This window comes from Numenius arquata, chromosome 1 (genome assembly GCF_964106895.1).
Source record: "Numenius arquata chromosome 1, bNumArq3.hap1.1, whole genome shotgun sequence".
Taxonomy (NCBI): Eukaryota; Metazoa; Chordata; class Aves; order Charadriiformes; family Scolopacidae; genus Numenius; species Numenius arquata.
The window spans coordinates 12,534,809-12,549,017 of record NC_133576.1 but is presented as its reverse complement, the minus strand read 5'-3'; the positions used below and the strand labels follow the sequence as shown (position 1 = coordinate 12,549,017).

Here is a 14,209-nt window from a genome sequence, read left to right as displayed (position 1 = left end):
GCATTCTATGGGTTTGAGCCTTTATGTCTGAGGGAGCATCTTTTCTTGCCACATTGTAAAAGCTGTAACTACTACTTATTTTCAACACAGATAAAGGAACATCTATTTGTGCAGCTTACTGAAGGAAGTGCTAACACAAGTTTGGATTTTATATGGACTGAAATCAAAGAAAAATGAGGAGAGGTGTTTCAGGAGGAATTTAAACATTCAATAAGCTCCTTTTTGTAGCTGCTTGACATTAAAAGTTTTATTCGTTTTTCAAGGCTACACTGGGCTGATGCTCATTAAATTCAGAAATCAGCCAAGTAACTACACCAGCCATAGAGCTTCTGCAGGAGACAGCCACTTTAGCACTTCCCACACTAGCTATGGTGACTAAAAGTTCTCAGAGTAAAGTTGTTTTTTTTTAACAAAAACAAAAGGGAGAGAACTCCAGAAAAATATTCAAGTCTATAGAAATTTCTGGAAACTCAAAGGTAGTAGACCGTCCAATTTAAAACGGGACTCATCAAGTCATTCAAAACAAAAGGGACTCCAACAGCTTGAACCAAGAGGCTACAAGTGTTCCCCAACCAGCTTGCATATTATTAGCTAATGCGTTCAAATAACTAAGAGGTTTAGCATTGCTTCAGAAAATGCCAGAGATGACCACAGCACAAGCTGTAACTGCAGGGTTTTTGCAAGCACAGATAACCTGTAGGCTTTGAGTCTTCTTCACATCATTCACCCATCCAGTTCAAACACGAGCATGGGGCAAGAGAAGAGCAATAGCCCATAAAATTGTAACGTTATGAAGACCTGCAATGAGTAAACTGGACCAGTGTTGGAAAATCCTTAACGTTCTCTCTCAAATACCACTTAAAGATAAAATACACCAAAATTAACTCTTGGGACGGTAGAGGGAAACCCTTCAGCCTGCGGAGCAGTCTTCAGCAATATATGCCAAAGAACTACTTCTTTTCCTATTCCCCACGAAAAAGATCAAAGTACACAAACCATCACTGCTTTGTGATACCTACAAGGCCCTACGAAGTTAACAGATGAAGTGATACCAACTTCCAGGGATAGGATGCACACAGGCAAGGAACATACTCCATAACCCATAAGGGTTTCCACAGCTGTGTAAATAGGTAAACAAGATGGTTACAATATTGCTAAGAAATACAAAAGGTGAATCAAGTGATAATACAATAGGGATCACCTCCAGGAAGCAGTGTAGGGAAGAGGAAATGCGGTAAACAGTGATGGAACAAGAAGAAAAGGTTCAGAATAAACCCCAGTATGTCTCGCAAGAAAAAAAAAAAATCCAAAAAATTACAAACAAGATGTGGGGGCCACAGCAAAATAATTAGTCAAATTATCATTTGACAGGTTCCATTGGCAGGCCTCACTCTTTTATTATTTTTCTGCTCAACTACCCCAATAGCATGAATAAAGAAAAAAAATAGTTTGGCAGTGTACAGCAGACAGCTGTTTTATTCCTTTTCAGACTGTAAGGCATGACTTTGGGGCACTACAGCATGAGACACTTTTCACTAGCGCACATGGTCATTAGCTAACCCCGTTAGCGCAATTTTTTTTTCAAGTTTAGGCACAAGGAAAGCTGTTCACCCAGCAGCAGTCAGAAAGCTGGACAGGGCTAGGATCAGCGACGGCCAGACACATAACACTCAGCAGGCTTCTGGAAGGGAGTGAGCTTCCTCTCTCCAGCAAGGAGAGCAGGATGGGCGGCTTCCAGTTTCAGAAACCAATTAGGCAGAAACTGCTATCAAAGCAATAGAGAGGGCCCTACCCTGAGTTGAGAAACAGAAGGTGGCATTATCTCTATAGTTTTGCCAGTTTCAACAGCCCCGCTCATTCCTTCTCACTGAAGTTGCCCAGGGTACTCTTTTCCAAGGCTCTTCCTACACACCTATCTAGACGTCACACAGTATTAAACTGTCACCTAGATGCGACATGCTACCTAAAAAGCAGTCACTTTTATGTCCTTGCTTGTGGAGCGGCTACTAACTGAGCAACAAACCCCCAGACTTTATTCCTTCATGAACCACTTTGTAAAGAGATGTTACACTAACAAAAGGTGCATCACGCCCAAGTGCCAGCAGTAGTATCATGTGTGAACAGGACACAACAATGTATGTTTACCAAGCTATTGTGCTTTGGGGAAATTATACAGTAAAAAATCCAGTGAATCTAAGAAGAAAAGAAGAACTTCACCAAAAACCAAGTTTGGCACCACTGTAACATTCTTCCAGAGAGTCCAAAATGAATTATTACAAGATTGTCCTTTAGATTTTGCAACCAAGAGTATGAGTACAACATCAGAATTAGCTAAAGCAAGTAAAACTGCCTTCCTCACCCTCCAAGTTAACAAATTCTGCATAAACAATTACAGAGCCATGACACTCACGCATGGAGCAAAAAACTCTTCACGGCAAGCGTTAGCCATGACATTATTTACTGCAGACCAACAAGATAGTTGGCTACAGTTACAATAAGCACTGCTGTCTACAAGGACTTGGTGTTACTTGAAACAGTTATTTTCCAGAAGCTCAGGGAAGAAAAAATAATAACAGTAATAACAATAAAATCAATTCCACTGTCATTAGATGAAAATTCTCAAACCGTAAACTTCGAGACTTCTATTTTTATACAGATATTTTTAGTCATGTGTTGCATGACTACCCTTTATATTTCAGGATAATTCTTGTCCCATTTGAGAAACAATGTACATCTGGAAGCAATGCAAGAACAACTAGGTGAAGAACAAAAGAAAGCTTCAAGCTCATGCCACTTCTCTTATACTATAACCAGCAGACTGACAGTATCAGCAAGTGAAAAACTGGAAGCTCAGCTCCCTCCTCTTGAGGAACAGACTCAACACAAGGAGCATACACACTTTTTTTTTTGTGCACGGAAAGCCTACAAAAGCAGCAATGCAGACTTCCACGTAGAATAACCTACTTGAGAATTACTTCAATGTAGAAATCCATATGGTGAGGTAGAAAGAATGGTGGAGTGATTTCAAAACCAACAAAATATAAATAGAGAAACAAAAAATAGATTTCAGAAGGTTCTCTTGATGCTGACATGGCTTGAAAGAGATACAAGAAGGCCACAGGGTTCCTACTCTTGCAGAGATGTTAAAAACACTTGTAACGTCTATTACAGAGCAACAAGAGCAGCATGCACGAGAAGTCATCTTTCCCAACAGCGAGAGAAGAGGCAGCTGTTGGTAATCTCCCATTCTTTCATTCAAGGCTCAGGCTTTCTTACCAACTTCTGAGAACAGTCTCATAAATTAAGTCTAATAAATTACGCAGGGAAGAAGTGAAAAAAAAAAAAATCCTTGCTCACTCTCTCCCAATATACTTTGGGGAGAAGCGCAACAATCATATGGTTCTAGTACTGCTCTTTCCAGGTGACACAAGGATCAGCAAGCCCTCCTCCCCCACTTCATCAATCCTTTCCTCATCACTTGGATCCATCCTTCATAGATAACTGTTGCAGTGCTTAGCCAGGAGCAGTAATAACTGCAGAGACCCCAGAGTAAGAGTGACTTCATCATTCAATTTTGCCTCGACTCCAGGCTTACAAATAAAAGCAAAAAGGCTGACATCAAACAAGTCAGGTTTTGGTCCCTGATGACTTGGAAAAATATCTGCACCAAGATAGAGGTACTAAAGATGTCCAAGTGACTCAGAGGATACCAGTCCAACAATTTTCACCTACCCCACAAAGACTCTTTTGTCTCAGCTTTCACTCAGAAGAGCTCAGAATGTAACTAAGTATCAGTCTGTAAATATATAGCAAAATGAAAGAGCCAAGCAAATTCACCACGAGTGCTTGGGGGAAAAAATAATAATAATAATAATAAAAAAAAAATCACTTAACACTAGTAATCGATAACTTGCTACATCATGACATAAAATGCTACCAAAATGCATGAGAACGTGAAAAATATAACCCTTTTTGACACATGGAAATTTTCCTCTCTTACAAAGGAAAAAAAAAAGTTAACTTCCCGGACTGTCTCACATAGATGGATTAACTGAAAATATAAACTGCATTTCCCACAGAGTCCTTGTATGTGGTTCTCTTGCTTTGTTCTGACTTTTTTTTCCAGACAGCAGAAGGACCAGGAGCACATGACTAGAGTGACTGTGGGGGTTATCACAAGTACGTGTGCTTTATGCTACAGCCTTTGTTTCTCCCTCAGTGTTGTACACTTGGGATAGAATCATATTTGCAAACTTGTTAGTCTGCATCAGTTAGCACCCTCTTCACAGGCAAGCATCTGTCTAGTCTTTGACCTCAAATAAACGGTAAAAGAGCATCAATGACCTTTCAAGAATCAAGCTGTACAGCCTGAATAAGACAAATCTAGTTGCTGAGCATGACAGGTTTAGGTCTGACTTGGTTTAGACAGCCACCTGCAGAAATACCGATCAACAAGACCTGCTTCCTATTCCACACGCGCATAAAGTAAACCAATAAATTAAAATGGAGTCACCCACAGTTTTTCTCGACACAAATCAAGAATCCTTAATAAATGCTACTGCTGGACCTGGTCAAATATATATTCTTATGCTGCTAATATGGGTTAACTGCACCCATGTTTTTTGAAGTGCTGCAGGCATGCTGATCATGCAGATACAAGGTAGGCTACGGATCTGAGCCCAATGCTCTCTTCAAGGTTTCCACCGCAGCGGAAGACATTTCAGTGCAGAAAAACGTCAGAATTCCTGATCTGTCAAAAAGCTCACAATCTTATAGCACTTTGAAATGAAATGCATAAAATGATATGATATATATATATATATGCATGCATGTACACACAGAGCCATGTCAGGTGTGGCCGTACGCAAGTATCAAATAGATCAATTGAATGGTTAACGCATATCAAGCATTCCAGGTCCCATAAAGATACCACCCTGCACTTCCATAAGAAAAAGAAAAATATCTCTGAAAACTATGCTATTAATATGAATCTGGAAGAACAATTTAGTTGTTTATAAAAACATATTCAAATCAAGTTAAAAAATTCCCTATTATACACGCATAGCCAATCTTTAGCGACTCAGAACAGGGCCTTTTTCCATTCGCACTGTGCATTTTGTTCAGATGCAATACATATTTTTAATTCACATGAACTGGCTAATCCCACAAGATAAAATACGAAAGATGGGCACATATTAAACACAATTTCCAACACGCCTATGCAGAATAAAGCACAGGCCTCATTCTTAACAATATTCCTCTGATCAGAAAACTGGAAAAGGCACGCCAAGCTTGAAATAACGACTCCATAGGCTCACATGTCAAAATAACCATCTTCTTATCCCCTCTATTGAGCATTTTACCAGAGCCTGGAGGATATTAGAGAGGCACCTTTTGTAAGCCCCCCTCCCCCTCCCTTTTCTTTCCTTTTTTTTTTTTCTTTTTTTTTTTTTTTTTTTTTTTAAATGGGCTGGACTAAAAGGTGCTCACACCCGATCTACGAGTGCATGGAAAAAATCTTCCAAGCTCTCTCCTTCAGCGCCAGGAGTGCTCAAAAAAAAAAAAAAAAAACACATAATGAACGTGAATGTCACGGCCATACCTACGTGCCCGCAATTCGTTTCCTCCTTTCAAGGGGGGAAACAAGAAGGAAATACAGGCTTTGGGAGCTCCCAATCCACTTCACAAAAGGGGGGGGGGGGGGAGGGGGAGGAAGTAAGGGAGGCTTTTTAATTAGCCAAAAGGCCGTGATCAGAGGCTAAGGAAAAGGACAAACCAACCGGCATTTTTTTTTTTGTCCAACAGGCCCCAAACGAAGCGGCGGCGTGCGCCTATTCAAGGTTAATGGTGGGGGGGAGGGAAGGGGAGAGAAAGGGAGCTGCCTCCGCCGGGGCCGGGCTCCCGCCCGCCGCCTCGGTGGAGGGAGCGGGGAGGGGGAAAGCCCCTGGCAGGGCCAGACAGACAGGCAGACACCCCCGCGCAGGGCGGCAGGATACTCACGGCTAACTTTCATGCTGCCGAAGGCCGAGGGCTGCTGCACCGGCTTGCAGCTCTCCGCGAAGGAGGTGGTCCTGGGCCGCCCGGACATGGTCTCCCGCTCTGGCCCCGATCACCTCTTCTCTCTCCTCTCTCTTTCTCTGTCTTTCTGGCCTTCCCCCCCCCCCCGCTCCGCCTCGGCGGGCCCCTCTGCCGCTCCCTCAGCTGGAGGAGACGGGCGGGACGCGCCACATGAAACGCCGGGCTCCCCCCTCTCCCCCCCCCCCGGGGAAGCCCCCTCCCCTCTCGGTCTCTGTCGCGCTCTTCGCCCGGCTGCTGCTGCTTCTTCTTTCCTCCTCACGCCGCCCGTTCCTCACAAAACCATCCTTCCCGGCAGCGCCGGTGGGTCCCAGAGCCGCCTCCGCCCCGTCCGCAGCCCCCCCGCCCCGGCGCCGCTCCCGCTCCTGCCCCCGGCCGCGATGGCGGGGGGTGTGCTAGGCCTCGCTGCCCCCTCCCTGGGCGCTAGTCACATGGGGCGGAGGCTGACGGCCCGGCTCCTCTGATCCCGTTGCCCGTTTTTTTTTTTCTCCTTGTTCTTTTTTTTTCTTCTTTTTCTTCCTCCTCTTCCTTCTCCCTCCCCTCTTCTCTCCTTCCCCCTCGCCTCTGAGGGAGGCGGCAGGGAGCGGGACTATTTTTCCTCCCCCGGCGGAGGGATCTCGGGGCTCCCGGATCCGCCGACAGGAGGTGATGCGGACACTCGCAAGGGGATCCGGCAGAGGCGGTGGGATCCGCGGCGGGCGGAGTAGGAGTGAGGCGGTCCGGGCGGCCTCGCTCGCTCGCGCTCTCTCTCTCTCTCTCTCTCTCGCTGAGGGCTTCTCAGTACAGCGCTGAGGCGGCGGCTCCGGCGCGGCTCCTCATTCCGCCCGCAGGGGCAGCTGGCGGCGGCTCAGGCTGGAGAGGCTGCACTGCGGGCGGCGGCCGGCGGCGGCGGCGCAGGCCATGACGGCAGCGGCGGCTCCTCCTCAACCGGCTTCAGAGCGCGGGCGGCGGCGGTTGTTGCTGTTGCTTCCCCGGGCGCCCAAGGAACATGGGACTCGCCCGCCCGGCTGAAGCCTCCTGCCGCTCCCTCCCGGCGCCGGCTGCCTCCCGCCGGGCCCCCCTCCCCGTTTCTGCTCGATCGGTCCCTTTGTCCCTGCTGCTGCCTCTCCGCTGCGTGCCGGGCTCCTGCCGCTGCGCTCTGTGCGTGCGCCCAAGCCGCGCAGCCGCCTATGCCCGTCGCCGCCCTACGCTGCGGAACGGCCCTAAACACCTTCTGTGAATAGCCAGCCGAAGAGCCCGGCGCACTCGCCAGCACCCCCCCCAGCTCGAGACCCTGACGGAAACTCCCGAGCCGCCTCGGGACCAATCCCGTGTTCCTTACGGAAACGCCCGTAACGGGTCGTAGCCAATCGCGGGCTCAGCCGAATCTCCCCGAAGTGCAACGAGGGCCCAATCGGAAAGCGCCGCCGCCGCCCTAGCAGCGCGGTCGGCGAGCCAATGGGAAGGCAGCCCTCTCTTCCGGATATTGCCGGACCAACCCGAAGAGAGACGAAGCGGGGTAGCCAATCGGAGGCTGCGCTGCCCCTGTCACACCGCCCAGGGACGGCTTCAAGCGCAGCCCGAGGCGGAGAACGGGGGCGGGCCGCCATTGGCTTTCCCCCGGCCAGAACACTCCGATTGGCTGGCGGCGATGAGGCGGCCCAAAGACGCAAGCCGGCTCTCCGCCGCCGCCCAATCCCGAAGCCCCGGACCGTTGGGGCACGGCCGCTCACCTTTATGACCTCACCGGGCGCCGGCGTAGGGGGAGGGGGGCGCGCATGCTCAGTGCGGCACGAAGGGCGTGCCCGAGGGCACAGGGTGGTGGCCGCTGCCCTGTGGGCACGGGCACGCCCTTCGCGCCTGAGGGGCGAGGGCGGGGGGTGGCTCCGAGGCCTGTCGCACCGCCGGGGAAAGAAGCTCCGAAATAATGGGGGGTTTTGGCCTAAAACCGTCAGAGCCCGAGGGCAGGGTCTCAGTCCCGCGTGGAGGCGATGGGCATCGAACCAGCCGCGGTGACAGCGTGCGGTGTTGTCACCCTGTGAGGCCTATGGTACGGTTGGTGGGGAAGACCTGGCAGCCGCAGGGAATGCGGTGGCAAGCGGTGTGGTGAGGTGGTTTGTTAAAAGAGAATAGGATAAGTGTACGCTGGAAGTCACCAAGGTGGGACGTGGCATGATGGTAAACCCGTTTTGCAGAAACTGAGCCGAGGGATGGGGACAAAAAAAGATCAAGACTCTTAGAAAGTTCCCCCGATTCATCTGTTATCAGCAAGACCTCATAGGAAACACAATTTGTATTAGAGCCGCTAAAATGGCCCTTGTATCCGCATTTCGGTGCCACCATGAGTGGATTGAGCTTGGCCGGAGTCCCAGGCACTGTTCTGGAAGAGCTTGTACTTCTTCCGGGCTCTGAAGCATCCCTGGGGGCATCAGTTCCCAGCCCTGGCAAAGCAGGCGCTGGAGTGCTGCTCCCTGCTGTGACCTCAGTAAAATTACGTGGCAGACCTCAGCAAAAATTGAGCACCGCTTGCTTATGCCATTAAAAAAAGAAGTGTTCTTGCCAGAATAGTTTATACCGCAAACAAAATAACTTGGACTAGCAGAAGCACTTTTTGCCAGTGTTAAAATCTAGCTAAGAGCTGCTGTTTTCAAGGCATCAAAATATTGCCAGATTTACTTTTTACTTTTTTTCCAGTCCTGTTCTGAACGATGTTGCTATGTGAGGAAACAAAGACCTGGCCAAAGGCAGCTAAAATTTATCCTTTACAAGAGCCGTTTTCAAAGCAGAAAACAAACCCGGTCTCTCACAATGGTCCTGTTCAGCAGTTTGCTGGCCCCGGGGTGCTCGGTTTGCTGAAATCCTTTTTTCCTGCCTGATAAATGGTGAATAGTTTTACCTACTGCGAAGGACCGGGGGTTGTTTAAGGCTTGATTCTTCATGAGCTACCTGTGCAGCTCTGTACGGCTGGAAACCTGTCAGTTGAGAGTGGTGTGCCCTAACAAGGACTATAAGAGGCAGTCTGAAATCACAGTACTGGAGTGGTGCTACCCCTAAACCACCCTATCATACTCATCATCCCAGCCCCCCTCTGAGACACCACTGTATCAAACGTTGCTGAGACACAGTCTCAATAAATCGCCAACCATGAATATGACATTTCTCTCCACTTTTGGTGGAGCTGTTGACCCCAGCTACGACCATTTATCAAAAATTAGGGCTACAGATTGGAATAGTTCTCTGAAGAGTGATATTACATAAAAAGAAAAAGTAAATATGCAACTAGGCAGTGTCCAGCTCTCCTCTACCTGAAATGCACCACCAGATATTGCAGTCATGAGCTTGAAATTATTTTTTTTGGCCTCGGGCACCAAAATGCCAGCGCAAATTGCATTTTCTTGTTTTCTGATGAAGTTCTTTCAGAAGACTTCATAAACAGTACTTAAAAGAGACAGCCAAGCTTTGTTACTTGAAAAAGTTGGTGGTCTGAAAAGTAGCAGGTGGCAGAGGGTGAGTTCTTTCCTTTAGCATTTGTTGCTACTCATCATGGTAGTAAATAAAAATCAGGCCAATGCATAATTTACACTGTGTTCATTTGAAAAATGTCCCTTAAAGCTTTATAACGAGTCTACAACTTGATAATAAAAATGGAAAATCAACTTCGTTCACTTATGGAGAACAAGGCTCCCTTAGGAAAACAACTTCATGCTTGTCCTCCTGTATATGGTATAGCCCTAAAATCACCCAGTTTCCTCTTCCGTACCAAAACAATCCATATCAAACCCAAAACTCTTAGTTACTGCTAATCTCGCTTTTCTGATTACCAAGCCAATTCATCCACTAGGGGAACGCACATTACAAAAATCCCAGCTGCTCTATTTCCTATTAGGCAATCCTGTCCACATTTCCAAGTAATAATTAACCAACCAGCTCTCCAAAGCCTGTCCATTTAAGCCGTAGCGTCTTCTCACCTACCAGGAAACCACACAAGTGTGCTTAAAGGAGGATTATTATGTTTTTGAAGGGATGAGAAACTATAAAGCATTTCCAATTTCTGTTAATCTTTTCACAGATTCTTTCCTTGGCTAAGACTACTCTCAGAAAACCTTAAACACACGATAAGGGCATCTGTTAAGCTTTTGTCCTCAATTTCAAAAATGGACTGATAATTAAAGTCATTTGGGAGAGTCATGAGTGAGATAGTTGCTTTTTTAGACTGAAAGATTCTCTTTTGACAACATTGCAAAGTTCATATTTATTTTTGGCCCCTTGGCTGATGAAATGACCTCCCTCTAGAATCTGCAAATATAAATAGAATTGACGTTTTAATGATCAGTTTTCACAAGCAAATATAATCCAGCATCTCAAGCATTAATATTGTTCCAAATCTGGATGGAAGGGGCAGTTTTACAGCTGCTGTGTTTCTGTAACATCAAGTTCCCAGGGAGGCTGCCTGAAAATACAAAGCATCCGATAGAAATTACTGAAGTGTTATCTCTCTGAAATGCCATAAGGTGGCAGTGAATTGGAAAATTGGTGCTATTTCTGGGTAGAACAAATCTTTAAGGAGCTCAGTAGAAGAGGAGGGGAGGCCTTTTTTGTTTGTTCAGGGGTTTTCAGTTTTCTGTTTACATTTCATATATCACCACAAACTTCAATCATCTTTAATCGGACGCTGAATAGGTATGCTCCAACATGCACCAGTAGACATGTTCCTGCACAGGGAACTTCTGCTTTTTCTTTCTCCATCGCTTCCTTGTCAGGTGAGCAGCAGCAAGACTTTCTGTTTGCTTACCTTGCAGCTCTTACTGGGTCATTCCACCAGAAGCCACAGTGAGAGGGCTACCTCCGCTAGCCTGATAAGGATGCAATCATTCAAGGCTGTTTTGAACTTTGTTACGCTAGTGAATCAAAACGATATTAATGGATCTACCAATCTTGCGTCTAATTCCTTAATATTGCCAAGGGGATTATCCACAGAACAATTTAGTGAGATATTGTAATGGCTTGTCTCTTGTTTGATTGGCATGAGCAAACTCAGTGGTTATGGTTGAACTTTAACTTTTCTCTTTTTTTCCAGTGGAAAATCAGAGATTGTAACAGTAACAAATTTACCAACTGCCCAGGCATTAATGATTAGACAATAAATCCTGAAAAGTGTTTTTGATTTTTGTCCCAGAACAAAATCTAAAGGAATCTATGTTTAGAACATACCAGTTGAATTTATTTTTCTGAGCAGGACAGAAGTTTTTAATCCTGAGAACCCGGCATTTTGCAATGATTTCCTGTCACAAAATATGTCATCACCAACAATTGCTTCAGAGAGCAGCTGATGTTTTGCTGATCTGAGTGTGCGTGGGTGCACCGAGGCCTCGCAAGACTCCAGGTAAGTTTGCCAAAACCGATAGAGCCAAGTGGTCCGAACAGTTTAATGTAACAGGAGCTATGCAGAACTTCCGTTTCCCGGTTTTGCAGCACAGTCAAACAAGCAGAGACACCGAATACAGGTTCATAGCAACATTGCAACACACAGAAAACATCAGTGACTCACTAAGCAGGCAAACGTGTCTTTCTGTGGGAGTCCTCCCTGCTGATGTTCCATACAGGTTTAAGGTTGGTCTTATCCACTGGCTCTTGAAAGAGGCATCAGGTTTCCCACTGTGCCAGGAGAACATCTTGTTCAGTTGGACAGTTTCCCTTGCTCCAGCATTTGTATGACCTCACCTTCTTCATAAATAACCCTGGAAAACCAATGTCCAGAGCCAGAGAAGCTCTGTCAGTCTAATAAGCCTTTGACAAGTCTTCTAGACGTTTTCTGGAAAGCAAAAATTATGCCCATTTCCTCAGGAGTTTTAGAGGGTTCAAATCTAGAAAATTTTTTGGCTCGTCTGTGTGTATTACCTCCCTCACATTAGATTCAGTCAAGCAGCCCAAGAATGACATCCGTTTGCTTTCTATTTGTGTTTTCCCGTGTTGTCAGCAGCTCTGTCTGTTTCTGTAAAGGGGATACCAGGGAGCAGATGGGTCATTCTCACAGCAAGAAATTAAAACGATCCCATTGCCCAGAGTTTACTGGGGCTCTCTCTACACCACAGTATTGGTGGAAGGCCCCATGAATGTCCCATGCTCACTATTTCCCTGCCTCCCCAATCAACTTCCAAACTCGCTGTTGAGGAGACTTTCAAAATAAAGAGAGTTAAAGCCAGCCTGATCCCTGAGCTCTTCAGTCCATTCAAGAAAATCTTCTAGGGCTAGGAAGCTTAAACTTGAGACAGGGGATTAGGACCACTCTTTAACTGGGTCTTAGTAGACATACCAAGAGAGGGAGAGGCATGGGAGAAGACCCGGGCTGGGTTTCCAAGTCATCACAGTGACCTAGAAGCTGTACAAGGAGCCAAGCACAATGGCCAACAAAGAAGATTTTTCTCCGCTTCCTCCTTCAGACAGCTGCGGGATGTTGCACCAGGGTGTTGAGTTTTACTGCGCCTTCTCACAAATGCAGGAAGAGGATTCGCTAGTTCCTATTGAAATAGTTTTCGGAAAGAGAGCATTGCATACGGTGCAGGGTGCCAACAGAAGGAGAAAGGGCCATTGGGAATAGACATCTGCATCACCAAAGAAGCAAAGAAAGCAGTGACGTGCCAGTGGGGCCTGCCTGGGATGCAGTCCTTGCTGCAAGGGCTCCCTGCAGACCAAAATTACCATCCTTAGCTGCAATGAAATGCTCATCAAGCTCTTGCTATCGCAGCTGCTTTTACCCTGGCTGAAAATAACTGCATGGGTACAGGTCTCCCCAGGACAGCCAGCTCCCCTGGAGGAGGAAGGAGACGATAGTGCTTGGTGGGTTAGAGCCATTTCTGATATCCACAGGGCAAACTATGGGAAGTATAATACGCTCAGGTCTGCACGGAGTCAGGATTGCTCTGCAATGTACAGCAACGTATAGCAAAATGGTTGAATAGAGTTATGAAACTTTGGTCGTTCTGCGTGCATCAGCCACAGCAGTGAACTTGCGCTGTTGTTGTATGTCCTACCTGTGAACTGAGGGTCTTTAGTTTGCAGCTGGGAATTAAAGGTGGCGATTCTCCTCAGAACCTGGGAGAAAACACACAGTTAATTATGAAGTGGCCAAAAACATTAACAGTATTTTCATTTCGCTGATTGAGTTTTTGCCAAGCACTCTAATTGATTTAATGATCCCTGTCCCTGGCTGCTCACTAATCACCATCGTACACTACTTCCTTCATCTTTGGCTTGCAAACGGTTACTAATTGTTGCTGCATATTGCATTGTACATCTGGTGTTGACAGCTGTCCTTGCCCTGAAATGGAGAGACAGCTGTTTTTAAAAGGAGAGTGCTCTCCGAAATCTCTACAACATCTGGGAAAATGTGGCATTGAAAATAAGTTATCTAATATAAAAATTTAGCAAATATGCGGACAGGCTAGAAGGTCTGCAAACACAAAGCTTGAAAGTAGGTATAGGAATCAGAACAGAAAAGACTGTGTCTTTAAAGCATGAGATCATGTCTTTAAAACACGAGTCCTGGGTGTTTCCCATTAGAAATGCCTATTTCCCCTAATTCCCTGTTGACTGCTTGACATGGCAAAATCTTTTACAGTCTGCACAACAGAGCACACCTCCTAATTTGATCAGCCTAACAGCCCATGTTGCTTTTGCTTCAGCGTATTAGACATAATTCAAAAGCCTTTCTACAAGGCAGGATCCAGGATCTGGCAGCAAGATCTAACTGGCTGGAGACAAGAAACCAGTAGCATGAAAGCACCAAAAAAGCCCTAGAAATCAATGGAAACAATTGCATTCCTTTATAAAAAAAAAATCTTTTCCAGAATCTCATTTCCTCCTGAACATTTTGTGACCATGATTGTTACAAGCAACCTGTTTTATTTTTTTTTCCTCCCGGTTTATTTTGTATATTTAACAGCACTGAGCGTACAGTCCATTGTTTTGCTAATGGTCAGCAAGGCTTATCTCGCTTATCTCCCCATCTCGCCCGGCTGCTATCGCTCACATGCTGTTCTGCAAGACTTGGATGAGCACTCCTCTCAGGCCCTTGGAGAGGCTGCGAGCCAGCAGCAAGAGCAAAGCTGAACTCAACAGGCAACAATGAGTAGGCATGTAAGGACACGGAAAGGAA

General features: G+C 46.3%; 1 protein-coding gene across 2 annotated transcripts in view; it reads right to left on the bottom strand.

Moving 5' to 3' along the window:
* Positions 1-6,346, bottom strand: part of GSK3B (glycogen synthase kinase 3 beta) — a 153,336-nt gene extending 146,990 nt beyond the window's left edge. For both annotated transcript variants that reach the window (XM_074159730.1, XM_074159722.1), the window contains exon 1: positions 6,001-6,346. In XM_074159730.1, coding sequence (XP_074015831.1) covers positions 6,001-6,088 — 88 coding nt within the window. In that variant the 5' untranslated portion in view covers positions 6,089-6,346. The remainder of the gene's footprint in view (positions 1-6,000) is intronic.
* Between the last annotated feature and the right edge of the window lie 7,863 nt (positions 6,347-14,209).